Raw genomic sequence first — 21,865 nt, 5'->3', positions numbered from 1 at the left:
AGCAGTATGTACCAAGTCTTTGGTGTGACCCAGCCAGGGTTTGAGCGCCCCCCCAGGCCATTTCACCAGTATGCCTGAGTTGTAAAATCACCCAATTAATTAAAAAACTTGGTGGTCCTATTTAGTTTGGATGAACTGGTGAATTTTAAGTGATTTAGTGTGGTATTGGCTAACTGTTGCTGATGGCATGGATTACATTACAAACTCAATGCCAAGTGCGTCTCCTGGGATCAATAAACTCACAAGGCTGGTAATAAGAAAGAGTTAAGAACATCATCATAGTAATGGAAAAGCCGGATTTACTTATACATTCAGCAGTGTAAATCTAGGAGCTTAGCAGTTTTGTCAGCTGCTCTGGACTGAGCCTCGGAGATAAGACCATCTTCGAATATGTAATGCCATCAACTCTCATAACCACTGTACCATGAAGAGCAAAATGTTGACATGGGCAGCTATAACGTCAGCACCAAGGACAGATACAAAAGTGCAACAGATCCAGCTAGTGAAAATATACTTGTGCTTGCTTTAACAGGGTAGATAGCACAGTAAATTTCTTTCCTAACTAACCTTCATTCAGCATTGCTTGTGGTTAACCCATCTAGCTATTGCCATGAGCACTTGGAAAAGCAGGCCAGATTGTGCTGTGGAAAGTATCTGATGGGGAATAGAGGTGGACTCAGAGCTGAATATGCTAATACCATAAAACTGCATTACACTATACTAAGATGATTTAAGAAATTTCAAGACATTACATTATGGCCTTTAGAGTCACATCAAGCTAAGAAATGGGAATTTTTCAAAAGATTGACGCCAACTGCTTCGTATACTTTTGAAAGTTGACTCTGCCTGCTCTTCCTAGGTGCTTATGGTAATAGCTAATTAGGTTTACATCTCTGCAACAGGTGTGAAGAATAGAGATCAGGTTGTCAATACCGTATCTCATTATGTGGACAGTAACTGGCTGATGATGGGTCTCTGCAGAGGGTCTCATCTGGGATAACTTCTCATCAGAACGATAATTGGAGCAATGTTGCGTCCACCATGCCCGTTCCTATCAATACTGGCCATTCTATTATATTCCTATTACAGGAGAAATTGGTTTGGTTCAGGTTTCTATTAAGGGTTGCTCCATAACATTGGGACGGGGAACAGTTTCAGAAAAATAGATGATTACACTACTGTTATACTACCACATGGTATTACACATTCTAATGTTATGTTTTGCACAGCGTTCGTATGTGTGTGTGTGTGTGTGTGTGTGTGTGTGTGTGTCCTTCCATCTGTGAACACAATAACTCAAGAATGCCTGGATGGATTGTCTTGATACTTGGTACGTGGGTAGGTCGTCTTTCGACATCAAAAGGGTTAGATTTTGGGCCCCCTAGCAACTTTCTATTGTACTGCAACGGAACTTCCGGTTTTGATATCTCGTGTTCTGAACATGCTATGGTCATGATTCTTGAGTGCTAGTGGTAGATAGCTTTTAAGAGTGGCTAGCTCACAGTTTGCAAGCTGCAACTATTTTTAGAACAGAGTGGAGGCTTTGATGTGCTGAAGGATGGCTTTTCTTGGGGACCAGCTTACTAGACTCCCATGAAAGAAGCATGATAATCCTCTCCTGGAACATGCATATCACAGGGTCTGCATGCCTGTTTGCTTGGGGTGTAGCGAGTCAATTCAATTCACCGTTCATTGAAGCTGGCCCGCTCTTATTCAACATTAAGTCTAATTGGTGTAATCCGTCACTTAGAATTTTCGTATTACGTTATCAGTTATCCTGAATTCATTGTTAAGCATTATTGAAAAATTCTTCTTAACGCAAAGTTGAAGAACCAAAACTTGCAACAGGATATCGGTATTCACAGACTAGTTTTGCTAGACACCCCTCAAATACAGTGGAACAATCCAATGACATGGTTCCCAAAACCTTTGGCGATAAGAAGTCGATTCACCGCTGAGCATTGCCCAGCCTTCCTGAATTTACCATATAGCGTTGTCAGCCCTCCTGAATTTACCATGAAGCACTGCCTGGATCCCCCATGCAGACCCTCAAATCAGGACTTAAAGTGAATAGGACAGAATTCACAACCTCCCTACTACTATAAATGCATTTAAGTTTGCGTGGTTTTTATTTCGCGGTAGGGAGAAAATGGCGTGTTCGCAGTGGTTTTAAGTTCGCGTTTGAAACAATAGTAGCGCTACAGTCATTGGTGGGCGAAAAGTTTCGCGGTAGTTTTAAGTTCGCGCTGAAGAGCTCACCGCAAAAACTGCGAACATAAAACCACCGCGAACATTTCTGCATTATGTAGTACAGTATGTGATCCAAGGAAGACTAACTGCTGCACACAACCAAGCACAGCATGAACCAAGGCAGCCAAACTAATTATTACAAACTTTCAAAGTCACAATCTCTTCCTGCAGTGTTTCTCTGTCAGTACCCTCCAAAGGAATTACCATACATCATGGACCTCATTCCGCCTACACAGCATCGTGAATCCGTCGTACTTAAAGCCCTGTTTCAATCACCATTAACGGAACCACGTCGGCGTCGTACCATCAGAATATCTCGTAGCATCAGCGTATACTGTCCAAGAGACAATCTTAATCACTACAAACTGCCACACAAAGATGTGAAAGTATGGTTTATAACCATCATTCTCATGCAACCCCTGCAGTCAGAGTATATTAAGGCCCCTCCCAATATGACAGGACTCACCACTCATACCAGCAGCTACAATTGTCTTGTCTTTGTTGAAGTTCTGCCGCCATGAATCACCATTAAAGTTTTCCCAGGATGAGCAGCTGCAGGACCCAAGGAAGATGAGGTCATGCCCAGATGATCATACCCGGGCATTTAACAAATGGGAACGGCTAGTCTAACCGACAGCAACATTTATCAGCACCCAAGACCGCTCCCATGGAATGCTTTCAAGGGTACAAATGATGGGACGTAGCAAATTCCTTGTCCTTGTTGCAGTACTGGAACAACCTAAATGTGGGATAGATTGTTTCCTTTTACTTCATTTCTGTAACGGTCATTTTGGGTGTAGTTTGATTATATTTGCCTGGAACCTGTCCTATTCTATCTGTGGTTCATTCCAACAATCAAATTCCTTGTCCTTGTAGCAGTACTGGAACAACCTAAATGTGGGATAAATTTGTTTCCTTTTACTTCATTTCTGTAACTATCATTTTGGGTCAGTTTGATTATATTTGCCTGGAACCTATCCTATTCTATCTGTAGTTCATTCCAACAATCGCTTAGATGTAGAGTAATCCGGCCCCCGCCCCATTTGAACATTTGGTCCTTACATCCTGCGGTATTTTGAATATTTCTCAGAAGCAGTGTAATGGGGTTCAAATATCGGAATGCTTGATCAAACCTATACCATGCTGTCATGAGTATGGTGTGACTTGGAACCAATTAGAACTCTCGTCTCTGTATTTTAGGCAGATATTCAAATGCCATCTTTTGTCTTTATCAACGGGTGACGGACTATTCTACTGGGAAGCAATCAAAGTAGCGAACTGAGCTAAAATATGATGGATACTAGGTTAGATCATATGTCATGTGGGTGCACTTAACTGAAGACTCTGCAAATCCCTCTCCATCTGTTGCAGAGGTTCAGCCCCTCCCCCTTCTTTGTTGAGGACTGTTCTGTAGTGAGAGAAAGATCTATAGGGAACCCCGTTACACTGCTTCTCGGCTGTGTCGCTCACCCGATATGCACGCTACCGGAAAGGGTCGCAGTCCTTAGGACGGGATGTTAAGCCGTGGTCCACTGTTCATTGTGCTTGTCAAAAAGAGCTAGGGCAATTTCCCCGGCACAATGAACCTGTAAATACTGTACATAGCGTCTGTCTTCTCTGTCACGACCAGTGGAAGATTAGCTCATCTGTTCATTGAGTTCATTTAAGCTAAACTGGTTCGAGATCACTTTCCTTTCCTTTTTATGACACATGTATAAAGAATTAAAAGACAACATATACATTGTCTATTCACAAGCCCAACATTCCCTATTTTGACTTCCCTATAGTTTTCTTGCATGATACACTTTTGCCAGCAGACATTTTGTATATTTCTATTCTTTTAAGAACAAATCCGTAAGCGTTCATAAATTTCACACTTGAGTTCTACAAGAAAAAAAGAACAATAATGGCTGTTGCAGCTAATCGTAACACTCCTTCTGTTTCAAGTTGAGCATACCAATAGATGTCACTATTCGATGTTTCGAGCTGGTTTTCACTAACTAAGATGGGCAAATTTGATGCCTCAAGAGGCTAGTACACAGTGCCTCTGTGAATTATGCTTGAAGAAACGAGAAGCTGTCATCTTCGCTGGCTATTTTTTCTCCCACATAAAAGTAGAGCTGTGACAACCCTTGTTGAATGATGATATAGAATTACACATGCCTCCCACAACCTGACCATAGCCCTGTGCCTGCCCTGGTGAATCAGACCGTTGATTACAAAAGACACTTTAAGTCTTATTTAGGGTGCACGGCTCTCCGGCTATTAAATATTGATTTTTATTTCCCATGGCATATTTCCCTAAGTGTTGACTCAGCTTCCACATTGTCACCAGATTTTGCTGAATAATAGCTGCAATACACGTCGCCAGTCCCAGCTATCATCAGTCTTTATAGAATAATATATCTAACGATTATACAAAAATGTTCAGGCTAATTGTTATATGTTACACATAGAAACCCAGAAGAGAGATTTTGGCCTCAATTTTTTTCTCAAACAGTACATTTGTAAGGAAATCAAACTGTTCTATGAACCTCAGTAGATGCTATGGTTACAATGATCTTGTAGTGATTAGTATTGAGGAAATGTTATGTTGTTTTGTTGTTATGCTGTATAGCTTGTAAGTACTGTAAATGCCGAAATGTTTGCAGCGGACTTATGTTTGCGGTTTTCGAGGCGAACTTTTCACCACGAACTTAAAACCACCGCAAAACTTTCTGTCCAATACTGTGGCAGTTTGTAACTATAGCACTGCCGTGATTTTAAAATCACCGCAAACACTCCGTGTTTGCCTTTGAGTGAAAGAAAAAAACATGCATTTACAGTAACATTTTGTCTTCCGGCTACGCTGTACACTGTATCGGAAGGTAACGCAGCTTCTTGGATGACCATTTTGGGTCCAATTGACCGTAAACTAAAGGTCCCACTGGAACCTATCTGGCCAACCATTCCTCATAGCTGCTCATATATCTTCCATTGGCTCAGTGGATGGAGCTTTTAGTGGGACATTGCAACAACTGGGGACAGAATTAATTGAGTAGTCCAGACAGTCTGGCTATATCTCATCCCTCCCACACCTGTTACTTGAGAGTGAAGTTCCTCGAAAGCATGCTGCTACAAATCAATAGAATTTTATCAGAGTTTTCAACACCTGCATGAACATGTACATTGTATCAGCTCATGATATAACTACGGGTAACATATAGACATACATGTAACTTAGTATTCCAAGCTATAAGGCCACGCCAGTTTAATTTCCTGGTTCACAGATTTTTGCAGATAATTTAAAAAGCAGGCAGGCCAAAGAAAGATAGAGAAAGGCATTCTGTATTAGACTGCCATGTTTCCACTGCAGACATCCAAAATGTCAAAACTATCATTTGAGCAAATCATGATTACTGGTATGATCGTGGCACTTGTGTATGTGAAATGTGCTTCATCAGAAGATTAAAAATAAGATCATATCATCTAGAGTCAAGTCATTTTGAAAAAATAACACCTAGCTAAAAACACAATGTATAAAACATCACAGTACAAAGAAATTATGCTGACGTCTGTTTTTCCTGCGTATGTGGGTCATTGCTTGCCAGATAGATGTGTTCATGTGTGTCCCAAGGTTTTATTCCATCTACAAAAACATCACTCTTGATAAGAATAGCAAAGCTGTGTCTTTGATAAGGCACCATTCTGCCTGTCGTGACATATGCCTACCCTGGCAGATATTGCTGATCACACTGGGATAGTCATGTGATTTAAGCAGCATGGGCAATTTGGCAAACTCTTCACTGCTTCCTTGAGGCAGTGAAATTCAACCTTTTTGTTGGACCAGAGGTCAGTAGAGTGATAAGTGCAATCACATGGAATGGTTCTCTCCCTAAGGTCTTAATAAGATTTGCTTTTCGTAAGGAAATGCTGGTGCTGATTAAAGGAGAAACACCTGCACATACCAGCATGATCTGGGCTCAAAATTCAATTTAAGGAATAGGTGAATATGTACCTATTATAGTAACCTAAAAATTTAGATGCACACAAATTTTGGATGCACAACATAGAAGAAAGTGGAATGTCAGGAAAAAAAGAATTAAAGATCTTGAATTTGAAATTCTATATAGCTAGCTTTGATATTTCTGTATCTGTCTCTATATAGCCGGTATAATCGGCATTAGGCGTAACACACCGGCTTTGTATTATTTAAGAAAAATGATACAGAAAAATGTTTTAGTTTTTCTGACACTTCTACATGTATATAAGCTGTGCATTAGTGTACAATAGTCTCTTTACATAGTGTAACCTTACACAAATATTTAGGGCTGGTGAAACGGCACAGTAGAAAAAAAAAAAAAAAAGTGCACAAATCCAATTTTGGATGAAAAACGGTGCCTAATAATGGACCTAGTATTTTGAGCCCTGATGATTCATGGCTATATCGACTGACCTCTGCCTGAATGGGCTCCAGCCATAAGGAAGTTGACCTCATTGCTGGCTTAATGAACAGGACAGAAGTCAATATACCATATGGCAGTAATGTGTACTAGATCTCCTCAACACAATTTTGATAAAGCCTGCTCCATGCCCATCTGAAAGTCATTTCTCTTCTGTTAAGGATATTTGCCCCAAATTTCAGTTTTCGCCATCTGTACGTACAACCACACAAGATTCAATTTCATAGTACTATTAGAAAAGATGCTGTTCCAATAACCAGGATAGGAAAATATGATTTATAAAGGATCTAACACTTCCTAAAGTGGTTAGAAAGATTGGAAATAGCCCATACGCATCTTGCATGCCCATACGCATCTTGAATGCTTGAGACATTTTATTCTATGGCAATTTTCAGCTGACAAAATCACATATCTCATACTAGAATCTTGCATGTATGTTTAAGAATTATATGTGAACCACATTTGCTTTACATTACACATTATCCAAGACTGTACTCTATCAATTGGTATTGTATGAATTGCTTTAAATTGGTCATTTGCACTTGATTAATTAAAGAAAGATAGCAAATTGTGGTAGATTTATAACATGGGATGTGCTGTGTAATACATCTTAAGAGAGCTTGTGAAATCTTTGAAGAGGTTGTCTGAAACCTACTTAAACTTTGATAATTGTACAGTGATTCTAGATTCTTTTCTATGCAACCGGATTTGACAGAAAAACATACTGATTTTTTTTCTGAAGCACAACGATGTACTTTTATTTGAGCAATGGGAGATCTCTAATGTCTGATTGTGTTGTCATCATTATGCACAATGAGGTGGAACACCTGCGAATAATTGCCCCAGTTTTCAACAGTAATCTTTCACATCTGCACTGGTTACATGGAACGGAACAGTAGCGTAGAAGATGCAATCACCCATTTGAGGCTGACCTAGTTGGTCAGGAAGGGTTGGACCATCGAATTACTGGGGGTGGGATCCAGAGCATGACGGTTAATGATATTGCCCTGGTTCGTCAGAAAGCATGATTGGATGTTGATCGGTTTGCATTAAATTCTCGATGTAGTTGAGGAGTTGTTTCTGCAGCGTTCTCGGTTATGATGTACCAGTAGGTCAAGCAAGATTCGGTTGTGAATGAGCTTCAACCACTGTGATATCTTATTTCTCTAAGAGATGAAAAATTATCTGCATACACACAGGCTTTTAGCTAGGATTTATAGATAAGGGGTCCAAAAGTTACTTTTAGCAGACAATTTTAAGCACTAAAAACTGCTTGTTCCCTCTTTGTCTCCCAATGGACTCTATGGATTAACAATTTCATGGTAGCTTTGCATGTCAATTAGTTTTCATGCTGTCCCAGTGTCTGGTAGGACTAAAAAAAGCATCAGTGACACTGTAACACAGTCACATGTGTCTGTGATTTCCAGGGAAACAGGGGGTCCTCTGTGCGTGCAGCTGAAAAAGAGGGCGTCCAATTTCCTTATTATTTTAGTATCATGCGTCCAAATGACGCATAGGCGCATGCCTAGCTAAAAGCCTACATACACATTTTTTCTGTTAGATTTATCCAGTCTCTGACCACTTCTCCATCAAAGTATCGAAAAGAATGTGATGGTTCCTCAAAACAAAGACTTCACCCCCATATCCATACTGCAACCCTTCAATGGATCTACCATTGGTGACTTACATTGTATACAAGACATTAAAAGAATTTGTTAACTTGAATTATTCCATCTCCCTGCTGCCTAAAGTAATTAACAGTGAATAAACGCTGTCCTTCTTTTCCAACAGGTGGTGCTGGTGTTCTTGCTGAGCTTGGGAGCACTGGTGGTGTATCTACTGAACTCATCAGAGTAAGTCCATTTCTAGTCTCTGCGTGGATACATGTATATAGTATCATTTCAATCAGCTCATAACCATGTGCACTGATGCAACCTAATGAAAAGTAGTGGCAATCAGCCTCAAGAGTATCTAATGAAAAATGAGTTTCACTGGTTCAAATGAGTACATGTATTGCTAAATGAAGCAGAAGTCACATGTATATGAATGTGGAATTTTTATGTGAATTTTTGAAGTAGATTGTACAAAGGTAGTACCCCCCTCCCAAAGAAAATACTGAAGAGAAGTTTGAAAAGTAGATTTATATCAGAAGGAAATTTGGTATTCCATTCTGTTACGATCCTATTTCATGTTTTCCATCCACATTGATGGAATACAAAATGCACTCAATAGTTTTGTTGCCACTGTTAAATGTGACGAAGGCCTTCAAATGTATTTACAAAAGAAAGAGTGCACCTTTTGCTTTGATGTTGCCCTTTCTTAATTTCCTAGGATATTTTCCTGCATTTTGGTGTGTAAAATTTTCAATATTCAGTAGAAGAGGAAAGGAGACAAAACATTTAATTACCATGTTAAAGATATCAAGGACTAATAGTAACTGTTACAGGGAAACTGGTGATTCAGTATCTCAACCTATTTTGTATTAGCTGTAGAATGTTATATATCCTTTAATGTTGTAAATCGTCACTTAAAGGAGCAGTGACTTTCATCGATGGTATTATTATATCATGTGCTGCGTTGGCAATAAGACTGGTTATAATGCCAACTGTTTTTTCTCCTAAACTTGGGGTTATGAATTAAAAATCATATATTTGTATGTGTCAGAAGACAGCTAGCTGAAGAAACAAATTTTCAAACAGTTGTTCTTTACATGTACATCTTCATGTCAAAAGTATTTATTTGAGATATCAGGGTTGCTTACATGTACACCATCTTTAGCCATAAATTATCGCTATGATTCTTTGCCATATGGCTTATTTCCTGGAACATTATAATTTGTTAATTTTTGGTGAGTATTCTTTCATGTTATGTTGGACATAAACATAGAGGATTTGCAAAAAAATACAACCCTAGCCTTTTTGTCAAGGAGTGAGGTTACTGGAAGTTACAAATAAGAACAATCAAGAGTTCAGCACCACGGACAGGGCTGGTGTATTTCTTTCTTTTCTTTCACTTGCCCACTGGAAAATGGACACAAAAAATAAATTAAAGTTTGGCAAGCAAATTATATCTGATCTCCCAATTTTTCTCTTGTCATACTCCCCTTAATCTCTTTGTTACTGCCAAAATTACCCTAAAATGTTTTTTGATTTTATCCTTTAGGACTCCTTTGTTTGTTTTTTTGCAAAAAAGTAAAATAAAGCCATTTTCAACATGCTAATAAATCCAAAAGGAGCCAAAGTTACTGTGAAACAAATGTATTAACCTCAGTACAAAAATGGAATGTACTAATCAAAAGTTACTAACATATTTTCATTACATATTCCCACACTTTTCCCATTGTATTATGGAAACCTTTCTCTACCTATTAACCAAATCCGATTAAGTTTTCTAAGTTCAAACTGAAAGATTTCATTGATTGACATTTTCATTACTATTTCAGTTAATTGAAATTTCAATGAAGGTGGTTCTCTGTCAGTTGTAATCCCTAGCAAAGTATCTTATGATTTTTTGAAAGAGGGGCATGTATATTAGTTAGCATGGAGATACATTTGACTATGTTGTTTCATTTTGTGTTATACAAAATGGAGCATGCTTGGTAATATTAAGTCTTAATTTCTAGACTTCTTGCATGGATCCAGGATCTTATACTCATCTTATTTACCCAACCAGTGCTTTTTCTTAGCAGCATGTTTCATGACATCTTCTACATTGCTCTTACTTTTTATGTTGTGCACTTTGAAAATTTCCCCTTCCATCATTCTTCCACTGGCTAACCTGTCCAACCTCCTCTCATGTGTACTATGGCTCCAGGAACACTACGGATGTGAAAGTGTGTGCGAATGCTCAATCAAATAGCTCTTGCCAGGTGGTGAGATATCTGTACGTAAGTAGAAGAGTTTTGGCAGCACGTGCTCAAGCAGACCAATCTGCCCTCTGGGACAGCGGCCATACTAACATTGGATTTTTGTGTTGCATGATATTTTACTTACATCACTCAACTTTCCCATTACCCAAATTTCAGAGCACTTTGTCCATCCTCCCACTGTAAACGCTTTAAAAAAACTAACCCAAAACAAGTTTCTACTGTCTGTCATCTTATGCTATATTATATTTCCCATTTTCATATGCCAAACTCCAAAGCCTTACCTTCTAAAACATCCATTCACTCTGTCTTTTAGGAAATGTTTTTGAATACTTGGTTATGAAAAGCTGAGTTACTGGAGGGTATTTTTGGTCTGCTGACCACTGCTGTCTTAACAAACCTGTTGCGTTGATACCTATTGGCTCTTTTTGACGTTGGCCATGTGCACCGTATCGTGACTTCCACTGCATGATTGGACATGTTTGAACCAGTTCCCTTGTTGATTTTACCATCATCCCTATCTATCCAGAAGTTTTACATCGTCGTTCTCATTTTCAGTTCACAACAAATTTAAACAAAACAAGCTGTTGTAGTGTTGCAGTGTTGTGCAGTTCTTATGATAGCTTGATTTTTTGTGTCTTCTGATACATAGTTAGCATTTTTTTTTTACAAAGTGTAAGTTAGAAATCTTTGACCAAACCTTGGCAGGGTGTTATTCACTTGAATCTCCTTTCCTTATAAACCCCTCTATACCTCAACTTTCTAAAGAGATCTTCTGAGACTTTATTCTTCCATGGATCCATTGGATTGTTGTTCAAGATATACATCATCAAGATAGTCAAGAATTACATACATCAGAAAATGTCTTGTTGTAGTTAAGGAGGCCTTTTGGTCAAAACATCAAAAACCACTTATTAACAGTTGTAACTTTACATGTACATGTACCTGTAGAATTTTAGTACAGAAATGTCAGCATGTATGTAGATGATATTAATGATGATGAATTTTCCAAGCCATGTAACATTCCTATGAGTATTTTAAAAGCAACCTTACAATTTCCTAACGCTGGTTGATGTATATTTTTGAACCATTGTCAAAAATAGTATGTCATAAGAAATGTACAGAAAAATGTGTTTGTACTTGTCAAACAATCTCTATGTTCACCAACACTATTGTCACAAGGTAGGTGTTAATGCTACTGTCATTGGTTAACCCCCAGGTATAGTGATACAGAAAGAGTAACCAAAGGGACCTGTTGATAGCTCTACCCTTGCAGTTCAAACCTGGGTGATGTCAACAGTTTTACTCCTTTTCTGTAAACACAGTTGAACCCAAATGATAATTGTGCCATCACTGTCACCATTTTCAACAACTGTTCTTGCTTGTCTTTCAGGCAAATAGAAAAGTGCATAGTGTTCAGCCAGGAGACATTGCTACAAGTTGACTTTGGCTTCAACATCATCTTCCTGCTGTATTTTGGACTACGAGTAAGTGGTAGATTTGTAACTGTGAGCTAATGTGCTAGAGACATTCTATGTACAGTAAAACTGATATTCCATAGCATGCTCGGATGAACAGCATAGCCACAATACCTAATGATATAGGGTCACAAAATCATGTAAATGACTGTCCACTACTCTTGTTTGTAAAGAATTCATCCCAGTAGTTGAAGACTTACTATACAACTGTGCAGAAAGTAAAGCGATGACTAACATGGCCTTGAAAACCTTGAAGCCCTTGTCACTGCGGTCTATCCATGTACTGTACACTCTCCAATAGTCTCTTCCAGATACAGACTTCAATTTGGATTCTAAAGAAGTCATTTCCAGAAGGCTGTTAAAGAAAAATATAGATTATGTAGTTTTATACTTAACATGTATCTACTTGGTACATGTAGATGCCATAATATGTTTCTGACAGTAGTAATACATATCCCTGTAAGGAAAATGTTATATAAATGAAGCACTTGTAAGTGATAACATTTTACCATAATATACATGTATGATGTGTTGATGAAGGTTAGACATCCAGGTACGCCAAAAATAGTTACTCAAGCAACTGGATAAGATTTTGAAACAGTCAGACATTTCAGACAGCATCCGCTGTCTTTCGTCAGTGACTAAGGATAGGACTGGGAACTTGTCTTGAAGTAATCTTCTTGTGAAGACTACATCAAGACATTCTAAATTGTCTTAACCTCATTAACATATCCATTCAGAGTTTTGGTATAAATTTGGTTTCCCAGTCATATCCTTAGTCACTGACGAAAGACAGCGGATGCTGTCTGAAACGTCTGACCGTTTCAAAATTTTATCCAGTTGCTTGAGTAACTATTTTTGAATTCAAAATACCCTTATGGCACAAAATGTCAAAGTTACATTTATGAAACCTTCCCATCTATTGTATTGAAGAGGGCAGAATTGGAGGAACCTGGCCTCTTTTGCTTACTTTGTTGTTTGTTTTGCATTTTGTAGTTCATAGCAGCCAACGACAAGCTATGGTTCTGGCTGGAGCTGAACTCCCTGGTAGACTTCTTCACCGTCCCACCAGTTTTTGTATCAGTTTACTTGAACAGAAGCTACTTAGGTGAGTATTGGCAACATAATCTTTAAAGCAGTGACAGTGCTTTTGTAATGCTGTCCTAATGATTTTTCATACATCACAATTATTTGTAGAATGACTCTCATCTGGTAGGGGTTTTGTGTATGTGGGATTAGAAAACCTAATATTAAGAAAGTTATGAATTTTGCTTGGTCTAAGTTCACACCAATAGCAAGCAAATATCATAAAAGCAAAGGGCAGGAAGGGAATCTTGAATATGACAGTATTCACTCCATAAAACTGAGTGTACCACAAGGCATAATCCTTGTCCTCAGGCTTTGTTTTTATTGATTTTCCAGTTAAGTTATGTCTCCATGTTTTTTAAATCCGAGAAACAACAAATCAAATTGATGTGGCCTAATGGCAAAATAAAGTAAGAATGATTGGTTTGAAATATGAATTTGGTCAACACAGTGGCGTCGCGGTGGCGTAGTGACAGGGTGTTTGGCCCCAGAACCCAGTGATACCGGGTTCGAATCTGGGGTTCCCTGATTTGTCCCATTGACGTTGTGCCCTTGGGAAAGGCACTTTACACAACTTTCCCCACTTTACTCAGGTGGAAATGAGTACCTAGCTTCGGTTAAGGACGTCCCTCGGATAGCACGTTAAATGGTGGTTCCGTGTATGAGGAGAGCCACATCTCAAGCACATTAAAGAATCCAACACACTTATCAAAAGAGTAGGGGTCCTTCCCGGTGGGTGTGGATCAAATAAATCTGTCCGGATATGCAGCTTGTACTCTTCAATACAAACCTGGTGTGTTACGCCTTGATGCGGTTTACCGGTATGCAATGCAAACAATCCAAAACAAAACAACACCTCTGTTCTTATTTGTGTTTGCCGTACAGGTCTGCGATTCCTGAGAGCTCTCCGTCTCATCCAGTTTTCAGAGATTCTGCAGTTTCTCAATGTTCTAAAGACAAGGTAAAAGTTTTTGGCACATTATATCGATATCCGTGTTGACAGAACTGTTGATATTCTACATATATTTTCTATTTGATATTCTATATATAAGTTTTGTTTGTTCGTATGAAGTCTGAAGAGACTCCAGAGGTACCAGGAAGGACCATGATCATGGTAAATGCTGTCAAAATGAAACTGGAAAAAAATTAATGTGCACAATAGAGTTGTCTTGGAAAAAATACATTATGAAAATTAGAAAAAGTTGAGCATTTCTAATCTAATATCCCTCCTTCCTGGTCCAATTTTAGTTTAGTCTATTTTTATGCTATTATCATAGAAATGCAAGTTACATGTATATTTCATTGTAAGTGTCTGGCTGACACACATTATGGGACCTTCTTGCCACACAACATATACTTGCAGTGACAGTATTTTAAAAAGTTGTCACAAAATCTTTGAACATATGTTCTTAACAGCTGTTGAGTATATGAACAGTGTATGCCTTACTCAGACAAATACATGTATAATATGTATCATTTGTAGAAAATTTGAATTACATGTCATTTCATACCTCCTTCCCAAAACCATATACCACAGTCATCTATATCAATGCACCGCAGGAAAAATATTCTTACATCAATTTTTATGGACCCTTTGGTCCATATTTAGTTATTTGTATAACTATTTTTCAAAGCAAAAGGCTTTTTTTAATATTTTGGGCTCCATAGCTACCACCTGGCACCACATCCTTATCAGTTTCTAGAAAGTTAAAACTGAAATTATGGTGCATACTATATATCATATGGACAAATTCTGAGCATTTCATTTTCTTTTTCACATCTATCTACATTGAAGAACTAGATAAATCATAGTACATGTATATCAAGACTTATTCACAGATTATTAAAATCACGATGCACTTTATACCATTTGCAGGAAATGCTTTCAACGTGCATTTTGGTAGCAGATTTCTCAGTTTGAAGAAGTATTTAAGCAATGTGTAGTTTTGGCAATTCATGACTTGTGGCACTTAGTCTAACATACTTTTCTTTGGTAAACTTCATCATTCCCCAGGTCCCAGAGTACTAATCCTCTCATGCCATTGCCTTCCCACACATGTAGCAATTCAATCAAGCTGGTAAACCTGATATCCATATTCTTCAGTGTATGGATGACTGGCGCAGGGTTCATCCACCTGGTAGGTCTTACTCAGCACACCGCCCCTCCACTGCACACAAGGGTTAGAAATCACACACAGGCTGAGGCAAGAGCTCACACACTCTCCTCGCAAGGCGGCACGCTCTTAATGGAAACCACACCTAATGTCCTGTAGTTAGAGCACCTGTCACAAGTGTTAGGGTTTAATTTTCTAACTTTCTGTAACCGTAGCCATAATCTAGACTCTTTACACCAAACCTCCCACGGGATGCAAAAAATACAAACCCAGCCTTTTTGTCAAGGAGTGAAGTTACAAATAAGAACAATCAAGAGTTCAGCACCACAGACAGGGCTGGTGTGTCTCTTTCTTTTCTTTCACTTGCCCACTGGAAAATGCAAAAAAAGAATTTAAGTTCGGCAAGCAAATTATATTACCAAACCTCCCACGGGAAAAGGGTACCAATTCCTTAGGGAATGCGTTCGTGCAATTTTTAGAATATTTTCAGATCAATCCTAATATGATTGTAAAAATGTCTCGCCTCTGAGGTGTCGCCAAAAAAGGGAGAGGGTTCTATTATGACTGGGCATCCTTCTAATGAAAGTGTGTAAGTTCTTGCCAAGCCGCAACACAGTACACAATGGGTAGAAGCCACACCGATCCTGCAGACATAATGGCACATTTCCTGTTGGGCTTCTGAACTCTATTTCTCTTAACGATAGATAACCAAATTGAGGGAAATGCATTAACGGGGATGACACTATCAAAAAAAGTAGTTCTGCCACCTACCAACAGCGTGTGGAATGCCTGCAGGTGTTTGGTGCGGTTCATGACAGAACTGTTTTGAGTTTAGCCCCTCACACTTGCCGCTGTCGTCTCTCCTGCCCGCAGCAACTCCATCAAGCTGGTGACTCTCCTCTCCACTTTCTTTAGCACATGGCTAACAGCCGCTGGGTTTATCCATTTGGTGAGTCCATCTCTGTGCCCTTCCGTGCCAAGCGGCTGAGCAGCAAGAATGGATGACCTAAGGATGCACTTGTCAAATACTCCGCCCTCTTTTAACTTCATCTTGTCCTCGCCTAGCTGAAAGTACCGTAGTGCTCAGGGTGACTGCTAATCCCACCCTTTAGCTGTTTCATGCTGTTGATAGTATCTAACAGATTCGTTAGAATTAGAATAGCCTAATATAGATGAAATGTCTCCAAGTATCTGTCTGATCTCTGACAGCAAAAAAAATACTGTAGTATTTCCTTTATAGTCATGTGTAGAAAATTGTAATTTTGACATGACGTGAACCAACTTTTCAAGTTCTACATTTAGTAACTTATTGTGTGAAAGTTAAAGTCCCTTTTCATACAGGTTAAAGAACAAATCGAGAAGTGATCGCTTGAACCAGTTCAGTCAAATAGTAACCGTCTCAGTATAAGTGGCTTTTCTGTTCTTGTCCTTCAAATTCTATTCTGCTATAATAACAATCTTACTAGAGGTTCTTCTGTTTTGAACGTTCTCTTGCGAGAATTCTCAGTTCTATGGCTTTTTGCCTTGTGCATGCTCGGCTGTAGGTTTACTAGACAGTGCATGCATCTTCCACGAGAAACTTTTTCTAACTACTCTAAACAGAGTAACAGATTTACATGTAGTGTAACATAAGTCACGATGTGATGCCATGACCTCAGTTTTCTGGGCAGTAACTGTTGTATTCCAATACCGAATATGGTATCTGATTCAAAAACGATGGGCCATCGTTGAAGGTAACTGGAAAACTACTGAAAATGATTAGTCTAAACCTACCACCTTTCACAAGAGCCTAAGAGAAAAACGACCACATTTCCAACTGCACTTTGTTGATGAAAGAGCCAGTTTCATAGAAAGACATAAAATGTCTATGCAGCAAGAGAAGGCATTTTTTCCATCTTATCCTCCTCATCTCCAAAAAAAGAACTGAGGTGATGTCATGTACAAGGTATTTTATGATAATTATAGCATGCCCTTAGAAATCTTTCTAACATTTTTAGCCAAGGCTAACCATAGGCTAACACAGTTTCTAGAAGCAAGTAGATGCCTAATTTGTGCAGTTTCCCCTACTAGTAGCATCCTCAATTCATCCAGTCTTGCTTTCTGTTGGCTTTGTACTTTATTATTTTCTCCCTTGGTTCTCCTTGCTCATGAAGTGCTGTAATTGAAGTCTTTCAGTCATTTATATTTCCTGGGTTTTATTCTTTCATTCTTTCTGTGAAATGTACAGATTCATGTGACAAGAATGTCAAATTTGTTGCCCTGAATGACCCCAAGATTGAAAAATACACTTCAACCGTTGTTTTCTGGGTCAGAGAGGTCGAAGCCAATTTGTGTTGATGCGTCCACTGACGTCATTCAACGAGATCAAACTATATCTGACAGAAAGCCGCAGACTGCAGTATTTTCCTGTTGCTTCATTCCGATTCATGTATGGCCCTATTTCAGATCTTTCCTACAAAAGACCAAATCTAACCTTAGGGCTCTTTCAGCAAAGGTTTTCCATTTCTTTGGTGCTTTGAAAATGCTGAATTGCTTTGCTCATGCACATTGAATTGTAATAGGATGTTGAAACTGTGCTGGTAGTGCACTTGGATAAGGCATTATTGATGCTCACAAAACACATTTTCATTGTGATGAAAAATGCCCAACTTTGGACCTTTCTACACACTGCAACAGGGATTACATTTATAGGATGATGATGAGCATTTCAATTTTTTCCTCAAAACCCTGTTTGCAACTTTGATCACGGATCAAAGCAGTGCATAATAAAATTATACATGTACTACCGACGGTGTATAAAAATTATTTGTGGGTCATCCAGGGGTACCATAGCCTAAAGGTTAGGTTTGGTGCTCTCCTTAACTCACTCGGAGGTGCTAAACCTAACCATGGGGGCTGTAGGCCACATTCATCCAGAAAACAGTTATCTCATGACAATAAGGATCAATCTAAGGGAGTACCTTCCATTCTGATATACCATAACTTTTAATCTTGATGTTGACCTATATGTCAAAGAGCTAATATTGGGTTGGGCTATTAAAATGATACAGCAACATATAAACCCAAGTGCAGTTTATATGATAAAAATGTTAGCTGTTATCCAAGGTAAAGAAATTAAGATATGCAATGATGTTAGTTTCAGATATACAGTTCAGGAGTGTTTTGTTGTATATAAAAACATGACCAATTTACAGAATACTGGTTTGTGGATACCTGGGAAATTTGCCCTGGGCCAATTTTCAATGTCTAATATATAACACTTTCATGTCTTTTAACAATCTGATATGATTATGAATCATGAAGGCACAGTTAGCAAATTGTATGACTGTCTTTCCATGATTCGCCTTTTCTGGGGACCAGATACTGATCGTTTATTCAATGTTGATAAAGATGATTAATCACGTAAGGTTTGTATAACAAGGATCAACACTCACTATAATCTTGACATTCAAACACAGCGAAACAACACACAACACCGCCATATATTGCCTGATATGCATGAAGAATGCACTTACATGTACATGTGTCTGTTTATTTAAATTTGTTTGAAAGTTGCATTTTTGAGCCAGGTAATGTCAAGATAATATTTCAAGCCGTATATTTTGTTACAACAATTTCATGGTAATTGTCTCTTGCATTGCATGCCTTTTGCATGAGATGTTCTGAATAATTTTCCCGTTAAGTGCTTGGCTTGAAATGTTATTATTATGTTGAGCATTGCTTTTTGTTGTGAGCTCATAACTTTGCCTACATTGGCTACTGATCACCCGCTGGACTTGGACCCATCATAGGTTTGCCACACTTGTTGTTTTCATAGCTTTTTTTTACCTTCATTCAAAAACTTTTAAAAGAATTTTGATGTTCTCCCCTCTTTCTAAATGAGGAAAATGATGATAGTATGATTTTTCTTTCTAGAAAGGAAAATTTCATTTTATTGGATTTTTCAGCATGCTTAAAAGGGGAGAACGGACTGTTTTTCAAAGCATGTACCATGTGTCTAATGCTGTAATGTGCAATATCAGGTGGAGAACTCAGGAGATCCATGGCTGGACTTCAAAAACAAGCACCCTTTAACATTCATGGAGTGTATGTACCTTCTGATGGTCACCATGTCTACAGTAGGGTACGGCGACATCACCGCTACAACGTCAGTGGGGAGGGCATTTATGGTTCTGTTTATTCTAGGAGGGTTGGTAAGTTTGCCTGTGTTTGTCCGTCTACTAACCTTCCGTCTGCATGGTGTATTTGTAACGCTCCCAGGTTGAGAACTCGGGGGATCCATGGCTGGATTTTCAGAACAAGCATCCCATGTCGTACTGGGAGTGCCTGTACCTCATGATGGTCACCATGTCCACTGTAGGCTACGGAGACATCTTTGCTACGACGTCACTGGGAAGGGCGTTTATGGTAGTGTTTATCCTAGGAGGCTTGGTAAGTGGACCGTTGCCCTTCAAACCACCCGCCTCGATCGCCTGTTCCCAGCCATCTCTGCAAACAACTGTCCTCCATCATCATTAACTGTCTCTAAAGTTTTTGAGTGTTTGAAAACGCTGTTTGATCTGCAGTTGATTTGATGTAATTTTTCATGACTGTTCTCACCATCTTTGTCTCCATAATCGTTTGTTGGCAATTATCATGCCAAATTCATGATCATATTGAATTTTGTGAAAAATATGGTTGATTGTTCTTTCTAAAGTTGTTGTCTTGATGTTTTTAAAGAAAGGTCTTGATTGTGTACAATTGATTTAGTTTATTTGTGTTGTAAAACAGATGACTATCATTTTGAGCAATTTTGCATTTCTTCTATATATTTTGTCTTGGATTTGTTGATTCAAGGATTGCTGATAATCTTTATTCATTATTTCTCTACATTTTATCACTTGCACAGACTACAACAAACACTTCTTCAACTGCATGGTTGTAAATGCGTATATTTGACAGTTTTATTTCTGTTATTTTATCTCCTCCAACTATTCAATCTTCCAACTTGAAGACTTTTTTCTGAAAATAACTGACACATCTTTAATCACACTTTCTCCCTCCTCACTTCACTACTCTCTCTCTCTCTCTTCCTCCACTTTTTGTATGAGTGAATATTTCTTCAGAATCTGTACTGTATGGCTATGTATATATTTCTAACAATGTTGTAATGTTTAGCAAATAAACCTTTTTCAGTAAGACTCAAAAAGATAAAGCATACCAATTTTACAATGTCATGTACAAAAATGTAGTTTTCTTCAGTTTCATGTACCATATAGTATTACATAGTTGGAAACTGATAAACAAATCTTGAAAAATATCAGATGTACAGAATATGTGCACTTAATCATATCAAAGCACCTTATATCAGATACTATTTTTTTATACATACAGCTCATTCATCTAATACCCAGTATATGAACTTTTAAAATTGTTTGTATTATATATTTGTAGAACATTGTACTGTAGTGCAAAGGACAAGTCATACAAGATGGTCTAATGGTCTATGCTGTGATATTGATAGCGTCTTTACTACTACCTAATGTTATTGATATCAAACTGCAGTATAGAAGTCACAAGAAACTTTCATAACATTCTTATCTATCTTTTAATTTGCAGGCATAAGTTCTTAATTGATGGATCTGTGTAAAACATGTAACATTTTAGCTAGAGATATATCAATGGATATGTCACACATGAACAGCATTCGTCTGGTAACAAATAGTAATTCTCATGTCTGACAATCATGTGGTTCAAATACAAACACTATACTGTAAATTGTAGTACACATTTTTTTATTGTGATGATTAATCAAAATCATTTAGATCTTATTTCTATAATCAAGATGCTGAACAAATGACTGGTAGAAATGTGACGAGAACGTGGTGGTCATCTGTAGAATAAAGCAACATTATGAGAAAAAAATATGTTCAACCTAAATTTAAAAAAAGAAATTGTAGACGTGTGTACGTCGTTTCAGTAGGTTTGTGAATCAAGTTGACTCAATGTTAGTAAACTTTCGGCATTTCACATCTAAACTATCATTATCATAAATGTAGAGATTCTAATTTTTTCACCAAATGAGTTATTACCAGTTGACCTAGACATTATATTTAGCAGACTTTATAATCTAATTCTTTAGCTTAGATTGTAAGTAGTGTTAAATTAAATGTTAAACATGGCCTAATTTGAATTTTATGTTTCTCATTCATACCACATATTAAGTTTGACAATTTTGTATCCCATCCCAGCCATTTTCTGGTCACTTTTCATCAACCTCAATTGCATATCTACCCAAATGTATGACATAAGCTTCATAAATACTATGCATATTATTACTTGCACACATACGATTGTTAGCTATACACAACATGTCAAATTATGTCACATTTGTAAATATTTGTAGTTGTCAACTATTGTATTTTATAACTATAAGAAGCAGTTTGAATAATAGTATTTTAGGGAGGACTGGAGGGGCCAAAAGATATCCTGTGTCTGCTTATATTTAAAACGTCCAGTTCAAAGTGAAATTCCATTGATAAAATCATGTTTTTCCCATGTCTGTATGTTTTCTGCCTGCATGAGTTGATGCTTGAGTGTTGTCAAAATTAGATTACAAAAAATGAACAATACTCTGTCATTAAGAAGTGT

At 38.0% G+C, this 21,865-nt stretch overlaps 1 protein-coding gene across 24 annotated transcripts in view; it reads left to right on the top strand.

Moving 5' to 3' along the window:
• The window catches only part of LOC136449129 (calcium-activated potassium channel subunit alpha-1-like), a 108,463-nt gene that overhangs the window by 48,293 nt on the left and 38,305 nt on the right, over nucleotides 1–21,865 (top strand). For 14 of the 24 annotated variants that reach the window (XM_066448963.1, XM_066448970.1, XM_066448967.1 and 11 more), the window contains exons 2-8: nucleotides 8,484–8,545; nucleotides 10,506–10,574; nucleotides 11,951–12,044; nucleotides 13,032–13,143; nucleotides 14,007–14,082; nucleotides 15,184–15,259; nucleotides 19,496–19,666. In XM_066448963.1, coding sequence (XP_066305060.1) covers nucleotides 8,484–8,545; nucleotides 10,506–10,574; nucleotides 11,951–12,044; nucleotides 13,032–13,143; nucleotides 14,007–14,082; nucleotides 15,184–15,259; nucleotides 19,496–19,666 — 660 coding nt within the window. Of the gene's footprint in view, nucleotides 1–8,483; nucleotides 8,546–10,505; nucleotides 10,575–11,950; nucleotides 12,045–13,031; nucleotides 13,144–14,006; nucleotides 14,083–15,183; nucleotides 15,260–16,108; nucleotides 16,185–19,257; nucleotides 19,429–19,495; nucleotides 19,667–21,865 lie in introns of all 24 variants that reach the window. The other 10 variants (XM_066448985.1, XM_066448973.1, XM_066448974.1 and 7 more) reach the window with 3 other exon arrangements.

Source organism: Branchiostoma lanceolatum, chromosome 14, assembly GCF_035083965.1.
Source record: "Branchiostoma lanceolatum isolate klBraLanc5 chromosome 14, klBraLanc5.hap2, whole genome shotgun sequence".
Taxonomy (NCBI): domain Eukaryota; kingdom Metazoa; phylum Chordata; class Leptocardii; order Amphioxiformes; family Branchiostomatidae; genus Branchiostoma; species Branchiostoma lanceolatum.
This window is presented reverse-complemented; position numbering and strand designations above follow the sequence as displayed.